Source organism: Triticum dicoccoides, chromosome 3A (genome assembly GCF_002162155.2).
Source record: "Triticum dicoccoides isolate Atlit2015 ecotype Zavitan chromosome 3A, WEW_v2.0, whole genome shotgun sequence".
NCBI lineage: Eukaryota > Viridiplantae > Streptophyta > Magnoliopsida > Poales > Poaceae > Triticum > Triticum dicoccoides.
The window spans coordinates 468,422,065-468,448,416 of NC_041384.1; the positions used below are offsets into that span (position 1 = coordinate 468,422,065).

At 42.4% G+C, this 26,352-nt stretch overlaps 1 protein-coding gene across 1 annotated transcript in view; it reads left to right on the plus strand.

The window, feature by feature from the left end:
* The first annotated feature begins 674 nt into the window (after window positions 1-674).
* Window positions 675-26,352, plus strand: part of LOC119268612 (tryptophan aminotransferase-related protein 3-like) — a 37,566-nt gene continuing 11,888 nt past the window's right edge. The window contains exon 1 of the mRNA XM_037550277.1: window positions 675-1,054. Coding sequence (XP_037406174.1) covers window positions 702-1,054 — 353 coding nt within the window. The 5' untranslated portion in view covers window positions 675-701. The remainder of the gene's footprint in view (window positions 1,055-26,352) is intronic.

Consider the following 26,352-nt stretch of genomic DNA (forward strand, 5'->3'; position numbering starts at 1 on the left):
GTTATTTACTTCAGGAACCAATTGCACTAGAACGGGTAGGTGATTTGAGCATGAAGATGCAAGAAGCAACACTCGAGCAAAAGGAAACAACTCCTTCCATGCCTCGTCCGCACAAGCACGATTGAGTCTCACGTGAACATTTGCGTTACCTCATCCGTAGAAGTATATTGAAGAAAACTATCAACATCTCCAATACAAAATTATTATTATTTAGATTTGTTTTGAAATTATATGTAAGCATGGTTAGATGGCTGACTTCCGCATCAGCTATCGTGTCGTTTTGGGGGTCCGCGTTGGAGTTGCCTTAGCTAGCTTTATACCAGATCTGAATCCGAAATTATGTGCATGCCTATAACAAATCCTGTTGACTGCATACATATGAGTCAAGTCTTTAGAAATAACAGAAGCGCTTAGCTAGCTTCATAGCAGATCTGAATCTGAAAATATAAGTCGTTGACTGCTTACACATTAGGCCTAGAAATGGTAGGGGCGCTTAGTCGCTTACCTACCTCGATATCAAATCTGAATCTGAAAATACTTAAGAAGGCGTTGGGTACTGAACTACTTAAAATTATTGAGAAAATGAGGGAGGGGGTGAAAATCAAGCCCATATTAAAGCTGGGCCACACGCCCCACGGGCGCGCACGCTATAAACCTGCCTGTCACCCCGGGTCCCGGCTGGAACACAGCCAAACAAAACAATGGAGTCCGCCTTTCCAACAGCTGCACGGCTCGGGCTCCATGTCCCCCTCTACTCATCGCTGCTCCTCAACGCCCTCTTCCTCGTGCACCACTTCCTCTCCGCCCCGCCGGCGCCGTCCCCACTTCTCAGCAAGGCCAACAACGGCGGCGGCGGCGGCGGCGCGCTGAGCTGGGCGCTACGGGCGGCCAGGGAGGCCGAGTCCGTGGCCAAAGCTGGATGCTCCGGCCACGGCCGCGTGTTTCTGGATGGCATCGTCGGCGAGGACGGGCGGCCCGGGTGCGAGTGCAACACCTGCTTCGAAGGGCCGGACTGCTCCGCCCGGACGCCCGACTGCACCGTCGACGCCGACAGGTGACCGACTCCTCGCTCTTGATATGCATGCTTCCATTTCTCCCTCACGCCTCAGCTCGCCTTCCTTCGTTGTCGTGCATGATGGGCGCGCGTTGCTCACCTTGTTGCGAAGTTCTTTCTCCACTGGAAGGACACCGTTAGATGCACAGTAATTATCTCCGGTTAATGCTGATCTGTCATTATTTCACCGTTCCGTTCAGTCTCCATAAGTCACAAGGACGCCGTTAAACGCATGGTTCTAATTAGATACCAACACGCAACAATTGATCGGGTATCGGTGGCCAAGTTGGGAAGAATCGTCAAAAAAATAATGCGTTAGGTACTCGCTTCATCCACTACTGAATTAACTATACAATACGTACGCACCTTTGATTGTTTACATATATGCACCTTAGCTTTTAGTTGGCGCGACTGTGTGTGTGTGAAGGAGGATATTTCAAACGAGTTTCACGTCACGTCTATAATAATTATTATCTGACAGGTACTTTCGCCCCTCTGATATTGAGAAAAAAATTATCAACCACTAACTTATTTACAAAATTATAAACACAATTATTTTGAAATGGAGGGAGTACAATGAAGCATCAAAGTGATACTATAAATTTGTAATAGTTTATGTAACAACATGAGACACACATGTACGACTGATACAATCAAAATATAAAAAGGGAAAATCATTTTTTAAGAAACACATGCAAATCAAGATGCTCGTATACAATACATGCACACACCCTATCTCAATGAGCACCCTCGAGAGACCGAACCGACACATTTTAAGATTTACAAATTCACCATATATACCTCGTAGTTGACATGAATGTTGTTTCTCATTGGACAAACATCACCCCTCTCTTTCTGTTGTTTACCAAAAAGAAAAGGCTGGATACCAGTTTGTTTTATGAAATTTAGAATGTTATCGAATGAAATTTACGGGAATATTAGGAATCAAACAAAAACAAACATCTAACACGGACCATTTTGAATTATTATCAAAATATATGTTTTCCTGTTATATATTTTTGAATTATATGCATTTTCCTAAAAATTTAGTAATTTTCATGGTTTTTTTGCTTTTCATATAATTTCTGATTTTTCTCTGAAATGTCATGGTCTAAAATGGTTTAGCAAGGCAAAGGACGACCAAATCTACACAGATTTTGGAAATTTGGTAAACAAAATATCAAATATAGGTTTGAGAACGAATCTTAGAATTTCAAAATACTTGGGGGAGCAAAATGTTTTTATTCTCATAATAGTAAATATAATGCACAAGAATGTTATCCCATGGCCTGCTAGCTTGCTATTTGGACCATGCATAATATATTCCGTTCAACGAATTAATGTAGAGGGTGTGTTTACCATTGGCGAAACATTTTTTTAGCAAATACTCCCTCCGTTCCTAAATATAAGTCTTTTAGAGATTTCAGTGCGGACTACATACAAAGCAAAATGAGTGAATCTACATTCCAAAATATGTCTATATACATTCATATGTAGTTTGTATTGGAATATCTAAAAAGACTTATATTTAGGAACGGAGGGAGTAGTTGTTGCTTCTTTTATTTTGCGGGGAACAAATGGTTATTGCTTGTTGAAATAGAACACATCAGAACAAAGACATTGAAATAAACATATAAACAACAAAAGTCGTTGATAAAACTAAAAATTACAACATAGATAAAATACATCATTATTTTTCCCTGAAAAAAGATGCTTTATAGTGTTCGTCTCTAGCTTCAATTTTTTCTCTGGACTTTCCTCCATTATTGCAGCAATTTTTTAATTTTTTTTGCGGGAAAACAGCTTGTATTACTTAATTATACTGTCGTTACACTCATCAGCGACAATCAGCACCACCTCATCTGGGCCTGACCCCAACCAAGTCATAGTTCTACCTTGGGATAGAGCAAAACGAGCTAAGCAATCACTAGCCCTATTATGAAATCTGGAAACATGAGTAATACAAGTTTGTCTAAGGGACCTTAAGTGCTTGATCTCCTGCACCATGGAAGCATACACCGACCAATCAACGTCCGCGCTTGAAATCAATGTTACTGCTTCCAGAGAGTCCAGCTCCATAGTTACCGGCTGCTCAGTGCGTTGAATGGCAAGCGAAAGCCCCTCCATGCATGCGCAAAGTTCGGCTTCCAACGCATCCCTACAAGAGAACAGTGCTCGACATGCTGAGAAGTTAATAGAACCGCGGTGATCTCGCAGAATCATTCCGGCTCCTGCCCTCTCTGAAGACTCAAACGAGCCATCCGTATTCAACTTCAACCAACCAGACGATGGAGGTTTCCAACCCTCTGTCTTCGGTACATGAGCGTGCCTTGCTGGCGCCGGCATATCATAGACGATACAAGTTTTGCCTTTTGTTGGGTCCGCTTCAGTATTTAGTTTGATGCCAACGAGGGAATCCAGATAGGATCGAAAGAAACGAATAGAAGCTTCCATAGACGGGGCCGTCTTATTATGAACCAACTCATTTCTGACGAACCAACTCCTCCAAAAAATCAGCAGCACCATCAACCGACCAACCTCATTCAGAGGAGACAGGACATGCAACAACCACTCCTTGCCATTATTCAATATCGTATGTAAGTCTGGAAGTTGCCACACTTTCGCCATGGCTAGATATAGGTCACGAGCAAGTTGGCATCTAATGAATGGGTGGTAGTTGTCTTCTTCTTCAACCCCGCAAACCGGACAAATGCTCACTATTTCAAGACAAATTCGGTGTTTCCTCTGCCAAGTTGGGAGAGAATCAGTTGCTAGACGCCACGCAAAGGTCCGAACTGTAGGAGGAGCCCAACCTTCCATATAAAGCTCCAGCAAGCTCTACTTCCAGACTGGGAAGAGCTCGATGAGGCTGCTGCTTCATGATGTTCAAGATCAAACGCCAACGAATAAGCAGATTTGACAGAGAAAATACCCCTCTTCTCCGGTCCCCAAGCCAAAACATCCTCAACCAGCCTGGGAGAAGCTCGGATCTTCAATATTTCATGCACATCGGCTGCCAGAAAATACCTAGAAAGAAGCCCATAGTTCCAAGAGCCATTATCATTTAGCAAGTTAGAGACAAAGCGAATACGGCACCTTCCTTGGGGGGAGATTGGCTTGTAGGAGAAGGGTCTAGGTATCCAGTTGTCACGCCACACACGAATGCTTCTCCCATTCCCCACCCTCCACACCAGCCCCTTTTTCAACAACTCCAGCCCATGACAAATAGCTTGCCACGACGAAGAAGCGTTTCCTACAAATACAGTGTCTTCCAACCTACCATTCAGATAGTACCTTGCCTTAAGAACTTGGGCACATAAACTTTCCGGTTTGGTTAACAATCTCCAGGCCTGGCGAGCCAAGAGAGCTTGATTAAACATTCTGAAATCACGGAACCCCAAACCTCCTCTATCTTTCGGTTGCAACAAATGATCCCACCCTCTCCAATCTACCTTCCGTTTACCTTCTGCCGAACCCCAATAAAAGGTCCTTACCATCTGTGTAAGATCATCGCACACTGAGAACGGGAGTTTAAAAATACCCATAATGTACGTGGGCAAGGCTTGAGCAACGCTCTTGATCAACACTTCTCTGCCCGGCTGAGCCAAGAGTCCATCCCCCCACTGGATCAACCGCTTTGTGAGGCTAGTTTGAAGATTCTGAAAATGGCCTTTGGACATGCGGCCTTCCGGAGTGGGCAGCCCTAAGTACTTTTCCTCGAAGAGAAGAGAAGTGACCTGTAGTGCGTCCCACACTTCCTCTTTCACTGTATTCGGACAAGCCTCCCCAAAGAACATAGAGCATTTAGTATAATTGAGACTTTGACCTGTAGCACTCCCATAAAGGTCTAGAGCATCTTTCACCCTTTCTGCCTGGGTTCTAGATGCCTCAAAAAACAGCAACGTGTCATCGCCAAACAACAAGTGTCATATGCCCGGGGCTCTCCTACAAACTCTCGCCGGTGTAATTTCCCTCAACAACACCTTATTCTTTAAAATTGCTGACAATCCATCCGCCACAAACAGAAATAGGAACGGTGAAAGAGGGTCACCTTACCGAAGACCACGCGACGGCACAAATGAATCCAAGAGGGTTCCGTTGAATTTGACAGAATATCTCACCGACGTGACACAAGCCATTATCCAGTCCACCCATCGCTGAGAGAAACACATCTTTTGCATCACCTGCCTCAAGAAGACCCAATCCACTCTATCATAAGCCTTGGATAGATCCAACTTATACGCACAAAAACTCTTTGTCGGGTCCTTCTCCTGCTTGATGTAGTGAATACACTCGAAGGTGACAAGAGCGTTATCAGTAATCATTCTCCCAGGTATGAAGGCACTCTGCTCCTGAGAAACAAGGTCATCCAAGAGAGGTCGCAACCTGTTTACCATACACTTTGAAATAACCTTATAAATGACATTACAAAGACTTATAGGCCTATAATCAGTTATCTTGGAAGGATTGGACATTTTTGTAATGAGCACAATGGATGTTGAGTTTACCCCTTCAGGCATAATATTAGTGCGAAAAAACTCCCTTACTGCTGCCAAGACACCCTCCTTGAGAGTGCCCCAATTTCGCTGAAAAAACCTGGCCGGAAAACCGTCCGGTCCTGGTGCCTTGAGAGGGCCAATTTGGAACAACACATCGGAAATCTCCTTGTCAGAAAAGGGTGCACAAAGCTTGATATTATCCGCTTCTGTTACCTTGGATTCTAGTAAATTTAGGATAGGTGCAGCATCAAGAGACGGGTCGGCTGCAAATATATGTTGGAAGTATTCATTTGCCATCCTTCACATGGTTCCAAGATCTGTATGAACCACACCAATACTATCAGTCAACTCTCTTATCTTATTCTTCCTTGCCCTCCATACAGCCTTGCTCTGGAAATATTTAGTGTTTCTGTTACCTTCCTTCAACCAAGTTATTCTGGATCTTTGCAACTAGATCATTTCCTCTTGATAGAGCAGTTCATTCATCTTATCTGTCACCCTCCTGATGTCGTGGCTATAGACATTCATGTGCATCAATTCTTCCAACTAGGACCGCGACTTAGCAAGTTCACGTGTAACATTGCCGAACTTCTTGCTCCAAGAACACAGGGTCACCATTGTTTTGGAGAGCGCCAGTCGCGACTGGGCTAGGTTCTCGACCGCACCAACCGCCTCCCATGCCTCTTTCACAACATCAGGTAATGTAGAATCCCTTTCCCAGAACATTTCATATCGTCGGCTCCTTCCACCAATCGGTCCTGTATCAGCGACGCCCTTCGACACCAGCACCACGTGATCTGAGCATGGGGAAGGCACGTGGAGGACCAAAGAAAAAGCAAAAATGTTCCTCCAAGTATTCGTTACTACGGCCCTATCCAGCCGCACTTATACATTATTCGACCCCCCCTCTTTTGTTGTCATAAGTATATGGCACGCCAACAAAACCGAGATCTACAAGTTCACACACTTCCAGAGCATCTCTAAAAGCGATCATCTGTGGTTCTCCCCTTGGTGTAGCAGAAAAATGTTCAAAGTCCCACATAGCTTCGTTAAAATCGCCCACTACGAGCCATGGAAGATCACTTGTATTCTTCAAACACTGAAGTTTTTCCCACATGAGATACCTGTTTTCAACACACGGTTCTCCATTTACACATGTTATCCTCCATCTGTCTGCACCCTCTTGCTTACGCACTAGGGCGTCAATGTACCATTCCTCCTTATCCAGTATTTCCACCTCATAAGATTCGTGCCAGAAAAAGGCCAAACCTCCGCTCATACCATTACTATCAACTCCGAAAAACCCTTCGGTCCAATACGGTTTCGGATTCTCCTCATCTTCTTAGCCTTTTGTCTAGTCTCACACGAGAACAACATCGTGGGGGAATGCGACCGTGAGATAGTCGCTAACTCGCGAACTGTCCGGGAATTCCCCCCTCCCCGGCAGTTCCAACTTAGGACATTCATTGCGCCCGGCGGTCCTCCTCGAGGGAGGCCGCCTCATTCGTCATAGTTGTGTCCCCTTCATTACCCTCTTCCCCCTGCTTCCTTCTCTTCACAGTGGGCACCTTGCCAGGAGTAGAAGAAGAAGGAGTTGCTTCATTCACCCCTGCTGCACCTCCTCCCTCCAGCATAAGCATTGTGCTCGGTACCCTACCCGCAAGGTTCGGCATTGGTTGCCCTCGCACCATTACAACACCATCTGATCCCATAAGCCTCTTGTGGGTCGAACGAACATCATCATCGCCAATATTTACCGAACCTGGGGTAGCAAGAACTTCACCCCCATATGACCAGCATCACCCCTCTTCTCTGACTGCCTATTGCTACGTCTTGATCTTGCGTTGGATTTCCCTGAAGAGGAAGGGATGATGCAGCAGAGTAGCGTAAGTATTTCCCTCAGTTTTTGAGAACCAAGGTATCAATCCAGTAGGAGGCCACACTCAAGCCCCTCGTACCTGCACAAAACGATAGCTACTCGCAACCAACGCGATTAGGGGTTGTCAATCCCTTCACGGTCACTTACGAGAGTGAGATCAGATAGATATAATATTTTTGGTATAGAGATGCAAAGTAAAAAGTAAAGGCAAAGTAAAAAAGCAAAGCAAGATTAAAGTGATGGAGATTGATATGATGAGAATAGACCCGGGGGCCATAGGTTTCACTAGTGGATTCTCTCAAGAGCATAAGTATTCTAGGGTGGGTGAACAAATTACTGTTGAGCAATTGACAGAATTGAGCATAGTTATGAAAATATCTAGGCATGATCATGTCTATAGGCATCACGTCCGTGACAAGTAGACCGAAATGATTCTGCACCTACTACTATTACTCCACTCGTTGACTGCTATCCAGCATGCATCTAGAGTATTAAATTAAAAACAGAATAATGCCTTAAGCAAGATGACATGATGTAGAGAGATAAATTCATGCAATATGAAATAAACCCCATCTTGTTATCCTCGATGGCAACGATGCAATACGTGCCTTGCTGCCCCTTCTGTCACTGGGAAAGGACACCGCAAGATCGAACCCAAAACTAAGCACTTCTCCCATGGCAAGAACTACCAATCTAGTTGGCCAAACCAAACGGATAATTTGAAGAGACTTGCAAAGATAACCAATCATACATAAAAGAATTCAGAGAAGATTCAAATATTATTCATAGATAGACTTGATCATAAACCCACAATTCATCGGTCTCAACAAACACACCGCAAAAAGAAGATTACATCGAATAGATCTCCACGAGAGAGGGGGAGAACTTTGTATTGAGATCCAAAAAGAGAGAAGAAGCCATCTAGCTACTAATTATGGACCCGAAGGTCTGAGGTAAACTACTCACACTTCATCGGAGAGGCTATGATGATGTAGAAGCCCTCCGTGATGACGGCCCTCTCCGGCGGAGCTCCGGAACAGGCCCCAAGATGGGATCTCGTGGATACAGAAAGTTACGGCGGTGGAATTAGGTTTTTGGCTCCTGTTTTGATCGTTTGGGGCTACGTAGGTATATATAGGAGGGAGGAGTACATCGGTGGAGCACCGAGGGGCCCACGAGGCAGGGGGGCGCGCCCCCACCCTCGTGACCGCCTCTCTGATGCCTTGGCGTAGGGTCCAAGTCTCCTGGATCACGTTCGGTGTGAAAATCACGTTCCCCGAAGGTTTCATTCCGTTTGGACTCCGTTTGATATTCTGTTTCTCTGAAATACTGAAATAGGCAAAAAAACAGCAATTCTGGGCTGGGCCTCCGGTTAATAGGTTAGTCCCAAAAATAATATAAAAGTGGAAAATAAAGCCCAATATAGTCCAAAACAGTAGATAATATAGCATGGAGCAATCAAAAATTATAGATACGTTGGAGACGTATCAGGCATCCCCAAGCTTAATTCCTGCTCGTCCTCGAGTAGGTAAATGATAAAAAGAGAATTTTTGATGCGGAGTGCTACTTGGCATAATTTCAATGCAAATCTTCTTAATTGTGATATGAATATTCAGATTCAAAAGATTCAAGACAAATGTTTATATTGACATAAAAATAATAATACTTCAAGCATACTAACAAAGCAATTATGTCTTCTCAAAATATCATGGCCAAAGAAAGTTATCCCTACAAAATCATATAGTCTGGCTATGCTCTATCTTCACCACACAAAGTATTTAAATCATGCACAACCCCGATGACAAGCCAAGCAATTGTTTCATACTCTAACTTTTTCAAAACTTTTTCAATCTTCACGCAATACATGAGCGTGAGCCATGGATATAGCACTATAGGTGGAATAGAATGGTGGTTATGGAGAAGACAAAAAGAGGGGAAGATAGTCTCACATCAACTAGGCGTATCAACGGGCCATGGAGATGCCCATCAATAGATATCAATGTGAGTGAGTAGGGATTGCCATGCAACGGATGCACTAGAGCTATAAGTATATGAAAGCTCAAAAAGAAACTAAGTGGGCGTGCATCCAACTTGCTTGCTCATGAAGACCTAGGGCAATTTGAGGAAGCCCATCATTGGAATATACAAGCCAAGTTCTATAATGAAAGATTCCCACTAGTATATGAAAGTGATAACATGAGAGACTCTCTATTATGAAGATCATGGTGCTACTTTGAAGCACAAGTGTGGTAAAAGGATAGTAACATTGTCCCTTCTCTCTTTTTCTCTCATTTTTTTTATTTTTTTCATCGGTCTCTTTTCATTTGGTCTTCTTTGGCCTCTTTTATTTATTTTTCGTCCGGAGTCTCATCCCAACTTATGGGGAATCATAGTCTCCATCATTCTTTCCTCACTTGGGACAATGCTCTAAAAATGATGATCATCACACTTTTATTTTTCTTACAACTCAACAATTACAACTCGATACTTAGAACAAAATATGACTCTATGAATGCCTCCGGCGGTGTACCGGGATATGCAATATGACAATGATGAATGTGTCATGATAAACGAAACAGTGGAAAGTTGCATGGCAATATATCTCGGAATGGCTATGGAAATGCCATGATAGGTAGGTATGGTGGCTGTTTTGAGGAAGGTATATGGTAGGTGTATGATACCGGCGAAAGGTGCACGGTATTAGAGAGGCTAGCAAAGGTGGAAGGGTGAGAGTGCGTATAATCCATGGACTCAACATTAGTCATAAAGAACTCATATACTTATTGCAAAAATCTAGAAGTTATCAAAGTAAAGTATTACGCGCATGCTCCTAGGGGGATAGATTGGTAGGAAAAGACCATCGCTCGTCCCCGACCGCCACTCATAAGGAAGACAATCAACAAATAAATCATGCTCCGACTTCATCACATAACGGTTCACCATACGTGCATGCTACGGGAATCACAAACTTTAACACAAGTATTCTTTAAATTCACAACTACTCAACTAGCATGACTCTAATATTATCACCTCCATATCTCAAAACAATTATCAAGTATCAAACTTTTCTTAGTATTCAACACACTCAAAAGAAAGTTTCACAAATCTTGAATACCAAGCATATTATTATTAAGCAAATTACCATGCTATTAAGAGACTCTCAAAATAATTTAAGTGAAGCATGAGAGATCAATAGTTTCTTTAAAACAAATCCACCACCGTGCTCTAAAAGATCTAAGTGAAGCACATAGAGCAAAATTATAACGCTCAAAAGATATAAGTGAAGCACATAGAGCAAAACTACTTAGCTCAAAAAGATATAAGTGAAGCACATAGAGAAAAACTACTTTAGCTCAAAAAGATATAAGTGAAGCACATAGAGCAAAACTACATAGCTCAAAAGATATAATTGAAGCACATAGAGCAAAATTATAATGCTCAAAAGATATAAGTGAAGCACATAGAGTATTCTATAAAATTTTAATTCATGTATGGCTCTCTCAAAAGGTGTGTACATCAAGGATGATTGTGTCATACTAAAACACAAATACACAAATAATACAAGATGCTCCAAGCAAAACACATATCATGTTGGTGAATAGAAATATAGCTCCAAGTAAATTACCGATGGAAGTGGATGAAAGAGGGGATGCCTTCCGGGGCATCCCCAAGCTTTGACTTTTTGGTGTCCTTGGATTATCTTGGCAGTGCCATGGGAATCCCCAAGCTTAGTCTCTTGCCACTCCTTGTTCCATAATCCATCAAAAGAATTCACCCAAAACTTGAAAACTTCACAACACAAAACTTAAAGTAGAAAACTCGTGAGCTCCATTAGCGAAAGAAAACAAAAAACCACTTCAAGGTACTATAATGAACTCATTCTTTATTTATATTGGTGTTAAACCTACTGTATTCCAACTTCTCTATGGATTATAAACTATTTTACTAACCATAGATTCATCAAAATAAGCAAACAACACACGAAAAACAGAATCTGTCAAAAACAGAACAGTCTGTAGTAATCTGTAGCTAGCGCAATATCTGGCACCCCAAAAATTCTAAAATAAATTGCTGGACGTGAGGAATTTATCTATTAATCATCTGCAAAAAGAATTAACTAAATAACACTCTTCAAATAAAAATGACAGCAGTTCTCGTGAGCGCTAAAGTTTCTGTTTTTTACAGCAAGTTCAACAAGACTTTCCCCAAGTCTTCCCAACGGTTCTACTTGGCACAAACACTAATTAAACACAAAAAACACAACCAAAACAGAGGCTAAATAAATAAATTATTAAATAACAGCAAGGAATAATATTGGGTTGTCTCCCAACAAGTGCTTTTCTTTAAAGCCTTATAGCTAGGCATAATATTTCAATGATGCTCACATGAAAGACAAGAATTGAAGCACAAAGAGAGCATCATAAAACACGTGACAAACACATCTAAGTCTAAAATACTTCCTATGCATAGGCATCTTATAGGCAAACAAATTATCAAGGTAAGCAAAAACTAGCATATGCAAGGAAGCGGAAAGAAACAATAGCAATCTCAACATAACGAGAGGTAATTTAGTAACATGAAAATTTCTACCACCATATTTTCCTCTCTCATAATAATTATATGTAGGATCATAATAAAATTCAACAAAATAGCTATCACATAAAATATTTTCAACACGATCCACATGCATGAAAAGTTGACACTCTTCCAAAATAGTGGGATTAACATTAACTAAAGTCATGAGCTTTCCAAACCCACTTTTAATATTATTGCAAACATTATAATCAATATCATATTCATCATGGGGTTTAAATAAATTTTCAAGATCAAAAGAAGAATCACCCCAATCATGATCATTGCAACAAGTAGAGGACATAGCAAAACTAGCATCCCCAAGCTTAGGGTTTTGCATATTATTAGCACAATTGACATCAAGAGAATTTATAATAAAATCATTGCAATCATGCTTTTTATTCAAAGATCTATCGTGAAGCACTTCATCACAATTTTTAGATTTATGGATTTCAGGCAAAAGCTTATAAAGATAATCTAGTGCATCCAAATCACTAGGAATTGGTTCATCATAATTGGATCTCTTAAAAAGATTGGCAAGCGGATGAGGATCCATAGATCTTAGGTTCTCTGTTTAGTAATAAATAAACAACTATTCCAACCATACGAGCAAACAAGAAACGGGCAAAGAGAGGCAAATAGAGAGGGTGAATAAAACGGCAAGGGTGAAGTGGGGGAGAGGAAAACGAGAGGCAAATGGCAAATAATGTAATGCGAGAGATAGGGATTGTGATGGGTACTTGGTATGTTGACTTTTGCGTAGACTCCACGGCAATGGTGCCAGAAATCCTTCTTGCTACCTCTTGAGCTTGCGTTGGATTTCCCCGAAGAGGAAGGGATGATGCAGCAGAGTAGCGTAAGTATTTCCCTCAGTTTTTGAGAACCAAGGTATCAATCCAGTAGGAGGCCATGCTCAAGTCCCTCGTACCTGCACAAAACGATAGCTACTCGCAACCAACGCGATTAGGGGTTGTCAATCCCTTCACGGTCACTTACGAGAGTGAGATCAGATAGATATAATATTTTTGGTATTTTTGGTATAGAGATGCAAAGTAAAAAAGTAAAGGCAAAGTAAAAAAGCAAAGCAAGATTAAAGTGATGGAGATTGATATGATGAGAATAGACCCGGGGGCCATAGTTTCACTAGTGGATTCTCTCAAGAGCATAAGTATTCTAGGGTGGGTGAACAAATTACTGTTGAGCAATTGACAGAATTGAGCATAGTTATGAGAATATCTAGGCATGATCATGTATATAGGCATCACGTCCGTGACAAATAGACCGAAATGATTCTGCACCTACTACTATTACTCCACTCATCGACTGCTATCCAGCATGCATCTAGAGTATTAAGTTAAAAACAGAATAACGCCTTAAGCAAGATGACATGATGTAGAGAGATAAATTCATGCAATATGAAATAAACCCCATCTTGTTATCCTCGATGGCAACGATGCAATACGTGCCTTGCTGCCCCTTCTCTCACTGGGAAAGGACACCGCAAGATCGAACCCAAAGCTAAGCACTTCTCCCATGGCAAGAACTACCAATCTAGTTGGCCAAACCAAACGGATAATTTGAAGAGACTTGCAAAGATAACCAATCATACATAAAAGAATTCAGAGAAGATTCAAATATTATTCATAGATAGACTTGATCATAAACCCACAATTCATCGGTCTCAACAAACACACCGCAAAAAGAAGATTACATCGAATAGATCTCCACGAGAGAGGGGGAGAACTTTGTATTGAGATCCAAAAAGAGAGAAGAAGCCATCTAGCTACTAACTATGGACCCGAAGGTCTGAGGTAAACTACTCACACTTCATCGGAGAGGCTATGATGATGTAGAAGCCCTCCGTGATGACGGCCCTCTCCGGCGGAGCTCCGGAACAGGCCCCAAGATGGGATCTCGTGGATACAGAAAGTTACGGCGGTAGAATTAGGTTTTTGGCTCCTGTTTTGATCGTTTGGGGGTACGTAGGTATATATAGGAGGGAGGAGTACGTCGGTGGAGCACCGAGGGGCCCACGAGGCAGGGGGGCGCGCCCCCACCCTCGTGACCGCCTCTCTGATGCCTTGGCGTAGGGTCCAAGTCTCCTGGATCACGTTCGGTGTGAAAATCACGTTCCCCGAAGGTTTCATTCCGTTTGGACTCCGTTTGATATTCTGTTTCTCTGAAATACTGAAATAGGCAAAAAAAAACAGCAATTCTGGGCTGGGCCTCCGGTTAATAGGTTAGTCCCAAAAATAATATAAAAGTGGAAAATAAAGCCCAATATAGTCCAAAACAGTAGATAATATAGCATGGAGCAATCAAAAATTATAGATACGTTGGAGACGTATCACCTATCCACTCCTCCTCTTCCTCCTAAACCCCCGCCTCCTCTACCACCCCCTCTACTAGCTCCTCTTGCCCCACCCGAACCCTGACCCGCAGCCGACCAACCCCTTCCACGGCCTCCACCGCCTCCTGACATGACCGGCTCATTTGCCCAATGCAACCAGTCCCCCCAATCACAATCAGCTGGGTCATGGATCCCATCACCACACTCCTCAACCACGTGACCCATGCAGCGACAAAAGTAACAGAAATCCGGCAGTTTCTCATAGGTGACTGGGTATCTTTTCATCTCCTTGAGCATTATATGCACGAACCTCACCAAAGGTTTCTGCACATTCACAAATACTCTCACGTTTAAGTGACTTGAGGGATTGATCCTCCCCTCGTTAACTACCACAGTAAAATGGCGGCCCACCCAGCTTCTTGGCAACTTTCTCAGCTAGCTCCCTCTTCCTTGTTAGACCATCCGATAGCACTTTGATCCTCGCCCAGATGGGATACATGTCTAGTGCATATTCAGAAACATTAGTGAAACCATCATACTCCACAATGAGCACCGGATCCCTCCTAAATTGCCAAGGGCCTCCCTCCATGACACGCTTCCAATCTCTAAGGCAGTGGCACTGCGCCAAGAACAGATTCGGCCCCTTGATATTAAAAGTAACTCCTTGGGCACAAGCCCATGCGTTCCTCATAGAATTCAGTAACGCCGCATGGCTAAACGGCCTCATAATATGAACCCTAAACAAGCACAGCCATCAAACCTCCTTAATCAACTCCTCTACCTCCCCAGACAGATCAAGATCCTCATCTTCCTCGCCTTTCAAGACGTCTTCCAGCGCTGGATCATGACCAAATTGATCCCATCCATGGTCTTCCTCCTCCCGATCTACATCTTCCACCTCATCCCTGGCGATCTCTGTAGAACCATCCCCAGTCGTACCGGCGGATGCCCTGGCCTCCTTACGCTGACCCCCATCACCTACCTCTCCTCCCCCAAACCCTACACCTACTTGCTCGTCCTGCTTACCGCCCCCGTCGACCTTGGCCTCCCGATCCGGCATGCAACACCTCATTCTTGATCCCGAGGAGATTGGCATGTGAGACGCCCGTCACGATCGCTAACCCAAACGATAGATTAGTTGGGTGGACTCCGACGCCGCCGTCGGAGGAAAAGGTGGACTCTAGGGAAACCCTAGAGGCAATTTTTTATGTTTATCACTTCAAAAGTAAACATGTGTGGCCAGTGGCCGCACAACTATACCATCCAGTTTGAATATTCTGCGGTTAGTTTGATATAATAATGTAGTTTAGCTAGGGCTCAATCCAACCTAACCAGCAAACACACATTATTTTATTCTCAGCACTTTCACGTGTTCCTTAAAAAACTCTAGCGATAGAGCCTAACCATTACCATCTCAATTAATTTGGCCCCGTTCGTGGGTCGTGGCCTCAATGCAGACCACCATGCATGCACTGTCCAGAGTGGCCCAGTGTTACAGCGATTTTGCATGGTCGTGTCGCCCATTAATAGTGTTTGCCGCATCCGCTGTGATCAGAAATTAGAGCAACTCGAACACGGTGATTCATTTCGTCTTTCGCCGACCATTTGGGTTGTTGTGAACAAAAGTAATGGTCCAACGGGCTGACCATTTCTAAAATGCGTCCGCTTGACATCCGTGCAGACTCATTTTCAGTACAAATTTGAGCTCGGAATGCGTTGGCACGAACGCGCCGCGCGTACCCTCGGTGTCCGCCCTGTCCCCACATGACAGCCGGTCAACTACCTCTGGCATCTTTATTAACGCCGACCGTCGACCGGGGGCCACACATCAGCGACAACGGGTGACCTTTTTTAATCCGAGCATGCGGGGGAGGGGGACGTCCTCATCCTCTTCCAGACGCCCATCACATCTAGCCACCCGCTGCCCCCCATCGGCGACAACCCTAGCCACCATAGGTTTCCTCTCCGACAAAAACAAGGGCAAGGCCCCCGATGGCCCTTCGCGCACGCACCCCCGCCCCGCCTGTCTCGGCAGCGGGTTAGCGTCCCAGTGCACTAGGCGAAGTGGCACTGGGAGCACCACATCCGCCTACCCCCGACGTCACGCTGCCACAGGACTGGCACTTGGATTCGAAGAGGATCCCAGTGCCGGTGGTGCCGCGGTCGGCCTTTGTGGCCGGCATTAATGTTTACTTAACGTTTTTTTATTTTCAAGATATTTGCGGTATTTTTTTCACGCGACCTCAAAAATGGGTCTGACCAGCGTTGGGCGCAAGCGCCGACCCAAACGCGAAAACGGACATGGGTGTCCGCCGAGCCGAACCAAATGGACAAAACGCAGACAAAATCGTCGTCCGTTTGGGTCGACTGGTTGGAGTTGCTCTTACACTCAACCGTTAGGGCATCTCCAATGCATATCCGCAAATAGCTTAGGTAAATGTTTGTTTTTATGTTCAGACGTGGTTTGTGGACATGATGCAGGAGAGAGTCATTCATTGTTGTTCACAAAGTATCCGGTTGGGAGGAGAGAAAGCAGGTGAGGGTCATGCATGTAGTGGGATATTATGATGTGGTGTCTAGTTGGAAGAGAGAGGAGAGGAGACCATGCATGTGCGGAGAGAGAAGAGAGAAGGACCACGCGGGGGATTTGGTTGGTAAGTGGATGTCCGCACTCTGATATAGCTTCTTATGTTTGTCTCCATTTTGCTGGAAAAACCGCTTCACAGAGTGATGCAAGATCTCGTTGGATTGCAAAAGTGAACAAAAACGTCTGATTGAACATATACCGGAATTTTGAGGGTCTCCCTTGGAGATACCCGTACCCTGCAACAAAAAATACTCAGCGTGCTAATGTATCAAAAAGGATTTCGCCCCGCTTTATATAAAAAGCAACAACCGACATCCGAAACCAATACAAAAACAACACCCCACACCACACTCACACACACCCAAGGTTAGATACATAGGTGCCAAAGGGCTACAACAACAACATGCCGACCGACTCGAAGTAGACTACTAGAGAAAAGCATCCTCCTGGTGTGGCGCTTGCACGGGTGATGTCTACTACACAACCTTTTTCTTGTAGACGTTGTTGGGCCTCCAAGTGCAGAGATTTGTAGGACAGTGGCAAATTTCCCTCAAGTGGATGACCTAAGGTTTATCAATCCATGGGAGGCGTAGGATGAAGATGGTCTCTCTCAAACAACCCTGCAACCAAATAACAAAGAGTCTCTTGTGTCCCCAACACACCCAATACAATGGTAAATTGTATAGGTGCACTAGTTCGGCGAAGAGATGGTGATACAAGTGCAATATGGATAGTAGATAATGATTTTTGTAATCTGAAAATATAAAAACAGCAAGGTAACTAATGATAAAAGTGAGCGTAAACGGTATTGAAATGCTAGGAAACAAGGCCTAGGGTTCATACTTTCACTAGTGCAAGTTCTCTCAACAATAATAACATAATTGGATCATATAAATATCCCTCAACATGCAACAGAGAGTCACTCCAAAGTCACTAATAGTGGAGAATAAAGGAAGAGATTATGGTAGGGTACGAAACCACCTCAAAGTTATCTTTTCTGATCGATCTATTCAAGAGTCCGTAGTAAAATAACATGAAGCTATTCTTTCCGTTCAATCTATGCTAGAGTTCGTACTAGAATAACACCTTAAGACACAAATCAACCAAAACCCTAAGGTCACCAAGATACTCCAATGTCACCTCAAGTATCTGTGGGTATGATTATACGATATGCATCACACAAACTCAGATTCATCTATTCAAACCAACACAAAGAACTTCAAAGAGTGCCCCAAAGATTCTACCAGAGAGTCAAGACGAAAACGTGTGCCAACCCCTATGCATAGGTTCATGGGCGGAATCCGCAAGTTGATCACCAAAACATACATCAATTGGATCAATAGAATACCCCATTGTCACCACGGGTATCCCATGCAAGACATACATCAAGAGTTCTCAAATCCTTAAAGAATCAATCCGATAAGATAACTTCAAAGGGAAAACTTAATCCATTACAAGAGAGTGGAGGGGGAGAAACATCATAAGATCCAACTATAATAGCAAAGCTCGTGATACATCAAGATCGTACCACCTCAAGAACACGAGAGAGAGAGAGAGAGATCAAACACATAGCTACTGGTACATACCCTCAGCCCTGAGGGTGAACTGCTCCCTCCTCGTCATGGAGAGCGCCGGGATGATGAAGATAGCCACCGGTGCGGGTCCCCCCCCCTCCGGTAGGGTGCCGGAGCAGGTCTAGATTGGTTTTCGGTGGCTACGGAGGCTTCTGGCGGCGGAACTCTCGATCTATTCTGCTCCTTAAAATTTTTAGGGTATATGGGTATATATAGGAGGAAGAAGTACGTCGGTGGATCTCCGGGCTGTCCATGTGGCAGGGGGCGCGCCCAAGGGGGGTGGGCGCGCCCCCACCCTCTTGGGCAGCCCGGGACTCTCCTGGTCCATCTCCAATACTCTGTGGGTTTATTCTGGTCCAAAAATAAGTTCCGTGAAGTTTCAGGTGAATTGGACTCCATTTGATTTTCCTTTTTTGCGATAATCTAAAACAAGGAAAAAACAGAAACTGGCACTGGGCTCTGGGTTAATAGGTTAGTCCCAAAAATAATATAAAAGTGCATAATAAAGCCCATAAACATCCAAAACAGATAATACAATAGCATGGAACAATCAAAAATTATAGATACGTTGGAGACGTATCAGCATCCCCAAGCTTAATTCCTGCTCATCCTCGGGTAGGTAAATGATAAAAACAGAATTTTTGATGTGGAATGCTACCTCACATATTTCTCTAAGTAATTCTCTTCACTTTGGCATGAATGTTCAGATCCATAAGATTGAAGACAAAAGTTTAATATTGACATAAAAATAATAATACTTCAAGCATACTAACTAAGCAATCATGTCTTCTCAAAATAACATGGCCAAAGAAAGTTCATCCCTACAAAATCATACAGTGTGGTCATGCTCCATTTTTGTCACACAAGAATGCTCTCATCATGCACAACCTCGATGACAAGCCAAGCAATTGTTTCATACTTTAGTAATCTCAAACTTTTTTTCAACTTTCACGCAATACATGAGCGTGAGCCATGGATATAGCACTATGGGTGAAATAGAATATAATGAGGGGGTTGTGTAGAGAAGACAAAAAGGAGAAAGTCTCACATCGACGCGGCTAATCAATGGGCTAGGGAGATGCCCATCAATTGATGTCAATCCAAGGAGTAGGGATTGCCATGCAACGGATGCACTAGAGCTATAAATGTATGAAAGCTCAACAAAAGAAATTAAGTGGGTGTGCTTCCAACTTGCTTGCTCACGAATACCTAGGGCACTTGAGGAGGCCCATTGTTGGAATATACAAGCCAAGTTCTATAATGAAAATTTCCCACTAGTATATGAAAGTGACAAAACAAGAGACTCTCTATCATGAAGATCATGGTTCTACTTTGAAGCACAAGTGTGGAAAAAAGGATAGTAGCATTGTCCCTTTTATTTTTATTTTTTTTATTTGGCCTTTCCTTTTTTTATTTGGCCTTTCTTTTTTTGGCCTTTCTTTTTTTGGCCTTTTTTTGGGGACAATGCTCTATGAATGATGATCATCACACTTCTATTTATTTACAACTCAATGATTAGAACTCGATACTAGAACAAAGTATGACTCTATATGAATGCCTCCGGCGGTATACCGAGATAGCAGTGAATCAAGAGTGACATGTATGAAAAATTATGAACGGTGGCTTTGCCACAAATACGATGTCGATGCTACCTCTAGAGCACTGCGTTGGTTTTCCCTTGAAGAGGAAAGGGTGATGCAGCAGAGCAGTGTAAGTATTTCCCTCGGTTTTTGAGAACCAAGGTATCAATCCAGTAGGAGGCCACACACGAGTCCCTCGCACCTACACAAAAAATAAACTCCTCGCAACCAACGCGATAAAGGGGTTGTCAATCCCTTCACGGTCACCTACGAGAGTGAGATCTGAAAGATATGATAAGATAATATTTTTGGTATTTTTATGATCAATAGAAATAAAGATGCCAGTAAAATAAATGGCAAAAGAAATACCTAAGTATTGGACGATTAATATGATGGAAAGTAGACCCGGGGGCCATAGGTTTCACTAGAGGCTTCTCTTGAGAGCATAAGCATTACGGTGGGTGAACAAATTACTGTTGAGCAATTGACAGAATTGAGCATAGTTATGAGAATATCTAGGTATGATCATGTATATAGGCATCACATCCATGACAAGTAGACCGACTCCTGTCTGCATCTAGAGTATTAAGTTCAAGAGAACAGAGTAACGCTTTAAGAAAGATGGCATGATGTAGAGGGATAAATTCATGCAATATGATATAAACCCCATCTTGTTATCCTCGATGGCAACAATACAATACGTGCCTTGCTTCCCCTACTGTCACTAGGAAAGCACACCGCAAGATTGAACCCAAAGCTAAGCACTTCTCTCATTGCAAGAAAGATCAATCTAGTAGGCCAAACCAAACTGATAATTCGAAGAGACTTGCAAAGATAACCAATCATACATAAAAGAATTCAGAGAAGATTCAAATATTGTTCATAGATAAACTTGATCATAAACCCACAATTCATCGGTCTCAACAAACACACCGCAAAAGAAAATTACATCGAATAGATCTCCACAAGAGAGGGAGAGAACTTTGTATTGAGATCCAAAAAGAGAGAAGAATCCATCTAGCTAATAACTATGGACCCGTAGGTCTGAAGTAAACTACTCACACTTCATCGGAGAGGCTATGGTGTTGATGTAGAAGCCCTCCGTGATCGATACCCCCTCCGGCGGAGCTCCGGAAAAGGCCCCAAGATGGGATCTCGTGGATACAGAAAGTTACGGCGGTGGAATTAGGGTTTTGGCTCCGTATCTAGTAGTTTGGTGGTACGTAGGTATATATAGGAGGAAGGAGTACGTCGGTGGAGCAACATGGGCCCCACAAGGGTGGAGGGCGCGCCGGGGGGGTAGGCGCGCCCCCTACCTCATGCCTTCTTGGTTGATTGCTTGACGTAGGGCCCAAGTCCTCTGGATCATGTTCATTCCAAAAATCATGTTCCCGAAGGTTTCATTCTGTTTGGACTCCGTTTGATATTCTGTTTCTGCGAAACCCTAAAGTAGGCAAAAAAACAGCAATTTTGGGCTGGGCCTCCGGTTAATAGGTTAGTCCCAAAAATAATATAAAAGTGTATAATAAAGCCCAATAATGTCCAAAACAGGATATAATATAGCATGGAACAATAAAAAATTATAGATATGTTGGAGACGTATCAAGCATCCCCGAGCTTAATTCATGCTCGTCCTGGAGTAGGTAAATGATAAAAACAGAATTTTTGATGTGGAATGCTACTTGGCATAATTTCAATGCAAATCTTCTTAATTGTGATATGAATATTCAGATTCAAAAGATTCAAGACAACAGTTTATATTGACATAAAAATAATAATACTTCAAGCATACTAACAAAGCAATTATGTCTTCTCAAAATATCATGGCCAAAGGAAGTTATCCCTACAAAATCATATAGTCTGGCTATGCTCCATCTTCACCACACAAAGTATTCAAATCATGCAGAACCCCGATGACAAGCCAAGCAATTGTTTCATAATCTTGGTGTTCTCAAACTTTTTCAATCTTCACGCAATACATGAGCGTGAGCCATGGGCATAGCACTATAGGTGGAATAGAATGGTGGTTGTGGAGAAGACAAAAAGGGAGAAGATAGTCTCACATCAACTAGGCGTATCAACGGGCTATGGAGATGCCCATCAATAGATATCATGTGAGTGAGTAGGGATTGCCATGCAACGGATGCACTAGAGCTATAAGTATATGAAAGCTCAACAAAAAGAAACTAAGTGGGTGTGCATCCAACTTGCTTGCTCACGAAGACCTAGGGCATTTTGAGGAAGCCCATTGTTGGAATATACAAGCCAAGTTCTATAATGAAAAATTCCCACTAGTATACGAAAGTGATAGCATAAGAGACTCTCTGTCATGAAGATCATGGTGCTACTTTGTAGCAAAAGTGTGGAAAAAAAGAATAGTAGTATTGCCCCTTTTTGTTTATTTATTCTTTTTTGGGCCTTTTTTATTTGGCCTTTTTTGGGACAATACTCTATGAATGATGATCATCACACTTCTATTTATTTACAACTCAATGATTACAACTCGATACTAGAACAAAGTATGACTCTATATGAATGCCTCCGGCGGTGTACCGGGATAGCAATGATGCATGAGTGACTTATATGGAAGAATTATGAACGGAACGGTGGAAAGTAGCATGGCAATATATCTCGGAATGGCTATGGAAATGCCATGATAGGTAGGTATGGTGGCTGTTTTGAGGAAGGTATATGGTGGGTTTATGATACCGGCGAAAGGTGCGCGGTATTAGAGAGGCTAGCAATGGTGGAAGGGTGAGAGTGCATATAATCCATGAACTCAACATTAGTCATAAAGAACTCACATACTTATTGCAAAAATCTATTAGTTATCGAAGCAAAGTACTACGCGCATTCTCCTAGGGGGGTCGATTGGTAGGAAAAGACCATCGCTCATCCCCGACCGCCACTCATAAGGAGGAAAATCAATAAATACATCATGCTCCGACTTCTTAACATAACGGTTCACCATGCGTGCATGCTATGGGAATCACAAACTTCAACACAAGCATTTATCAAATTCACAGCTACTCAACTAGCATGACTCTAATATCACCATCTCCATATCTCAAAACAATTATCAAGTTTCAAACTTCTCATAGTATTCAACACACTCATAAGAAAATTTTATTATTAATCTTGAATGCCTAACATAATTAAAGCAAATTACCATGCTGTTTTGTAGGACTCTCAAAATAATCTAAGTGAAGCATGAGGGAACAAAAGTTTCTATAAAATAAATCCACCATCGTGCTCTAAAAGATATAAGTGAAGCACTAGAGCGAAAGTATATAACTCAAAAGATATAAGTGGAGCACATAGAGTATTCTAATAATTTCTGAACCATGAGTGTATCTCTCAAAAAGGTGTATGTAGCAATGATGATTGTGGAAAACTAACAAATAAAGACTCAAATAATACAAGACGCTCCAAGCAAAACACATATCGTGTGGTAAATAAAAATATAGCTCCAAGTAAAGTTACCGATAGAAGTAGACGAAAGAGGGGATGCCTTCCGGGGCATCCCCAAGCTTTGGACTTTAGGTGTCCTTAGATTATCTTGGGGGTGCCATGGGCATCCCCAAGCTTAGGCTCTTGCCACTCCTTCTTCCATAATCCATCAAATCTTTACCCAAAACTTGAAAACTTCACAACACAAAACTTAAAGTAGATAATCTCGTGAGCTCCGTTAGCGAAAGAAAACAAAACACCACTTCAAGGTACTGTAATGAACTCATTCTTTATTTATATTGGTGTTAGACCTACTGTATTCCAACTTCTCTATGGTTTATAAACTATTTTACTAGCCATAGATTCATTAAAATAAGCAAACAACACACGAAAAACAGAATCTGTAAAAAACAGAACAGTCTGTAGTAATCTATAGCTAACGCAAGGTCTGGAACCCCAAAAATTCTAAAATAAATTGCTGGACGTGAGGAATTTATCTATTAATCATCTGAATAAATAATTAACTAAATAGAACTTTCCAAATAAAAATGGCAGCAGTTCTCGTGAGCGCTAAATTTCTCTTTTTTACAGCAAGATTAAAAAGACTTTTCCCAAGTCTTCCCAATGGTTCTACTTGGCACAAACACTAATTTAGACACAAAAAACACAAACAAAACAGAGGCTAGATAAATTATTTATTACTAAACAGGAGCAAAAAGCAAGGAATGAAAATAAAATTTGGTTGCCTCCCAGTAAGCGCTATCGTTTAACGCCCCTAGCTAGGCATAAAAGCGAAGATAGATCTATGTATTGCCATCTTTGGTTTTAGGGAAGAAAAGAGAAAACTTGCTATCTATGGAATTAATATTTCTATTTTGATAAAACACATGGCTATTAATGGTAGAAGAAAGATTAAGTACCTTACGGAAATTTGTATCTAAGCTAGCCTTCATCTTTTTGATAGATTCGTTTTGGTAAGAGAGCAAAAGAGATGTAGATTCAACTTTCTCATTCATGGGGTGCCCAAATATGGTTTTCATCTTTTCATAAGTGTCTACGGCATCCCCTTCAAGAAAACCTTATTCAAATATAGAATCTAGGACATGCTTAAAAGAAGAAGGTAGGGCAACATAAAAGCTTTTTAAGTAAATTTTAATTTGGTATTGAGGCACATAGCTAGCCCTGATCCTTAGTAGTCTATCCCAAGCATCTTTCAAAGATTCATCAAGTAAATAACTAAAAGTTCCGGAATCATCTTCATCAAAATTATTAAGATTCTCATTGATAACTCCGGTAGGTCTTTCCATAGCATCTTTATTTATGAGTTTAGCGAGAATAGAAGGATTGTCCAAAGTACTAAAACTCGGGAGAGAACTCCCAACCCTTTTTGATTCCGACATAGCGGAAGAAAGGTGAGCGGAAAAGAGAAGGCGAATAAAACGGCAAGGGTGAAGTGGGGAAGAGGAAAACGAGAGGCAAATGGCAAATAATGTAATGCGGGAGATAAGGGTTTGTGATGGATACTTGGTATGTTGACTTTTGCGTAGACTCCCCGACAACGGCGCCAGAAATCCTTCTTGCTACCTCTTGAGCACTGCGTTGGTTTTCCCTTGAAGAGGAAAGGGTGATGCAGCAGAGCAGCGTAAGTATTTCCCTCAGTTTTTGAGAACTAAGGTATCAATCCAGTAGGAGGCCATGCACGAGTCCCTCGCACCTACACAAACAAATAAACTCCTCGCAACCAACGCAATAAAGGGGTTGTCAATCCCTTCACGGTCACCTATGAGAGTGAGATCTGATAGATATGATAAGATAATATTTTTGGTATTTTTATGATAAAGAGAAATAAAGATGCAAGTAAAATAAATGGCAAAGGAAATAACTAATTATTGGAAGATTAATATGATGGAAAATAGATCCGGGGGCCATAGGTTTCACTAGAGGCTTCTCTCGAGAGCATAAGTATTACGATGGGTGAACAAATTACTGTTGAGCAATTGGCAGAATTGAGCATAGTTATGAGAATATCTAGGTATGATCATGTATACAGGAATCACATCCAAGACAAGTAGACCGACTCCTGCCTGCATCTACTACTATTACTCCACACATCGACCACTATCCAGCATGCATCTAGAGTATTAAGTTCAAGAGAACAGAGTAACACTTTAAGCAAGATGACATGATGTAGAGGGATAAACACATGCAATATGATATAAACCCCATCTCGTTATCCTCGATGGCAACAATACAATACGTGCATTGCTTCCCCTACTGTCACTGGGAAAGGACACTGCAAGATTGAACCCAAAGCTAAGCACTTCTCCCATTGCAAGAAAGATCAATCTAGTAGGCCAAACCAAACTGATAATTCGAAGAGACTTGCAAAGATAACCAATCATACATAAAAGAATTCAGATAAGATTCAAATATTGTTCATAGATAAACTTGATCATAAACCCACAGTTCATCGGTCTCAACAAACACACCGCAAAAGAAGATTACATCGAATAGATCTCCACAAGAGAGGGGGAGAACTTTGTATTGAGATCCAAAAAGAGAGAAGAAGCCATCTAGCTAATAACTATGGACCCGTAGGTCTGAAGTAAACTACTCACACTTCATCGGAGAAGCTATGGTGTTGATGTAGAAGCCCTCCGTTATCGATACCCCCTCCGGCGGAGCTCCGCAAAAGGCCCCAAGATGGGATCTCGTGGATACAGAAAGTTACGGCGGTGGAATTAGGGTTTTCACTCCGTATTTGATAGTTTGGGGGTACATAGGTATATATAGGAGGAAGAAGTACG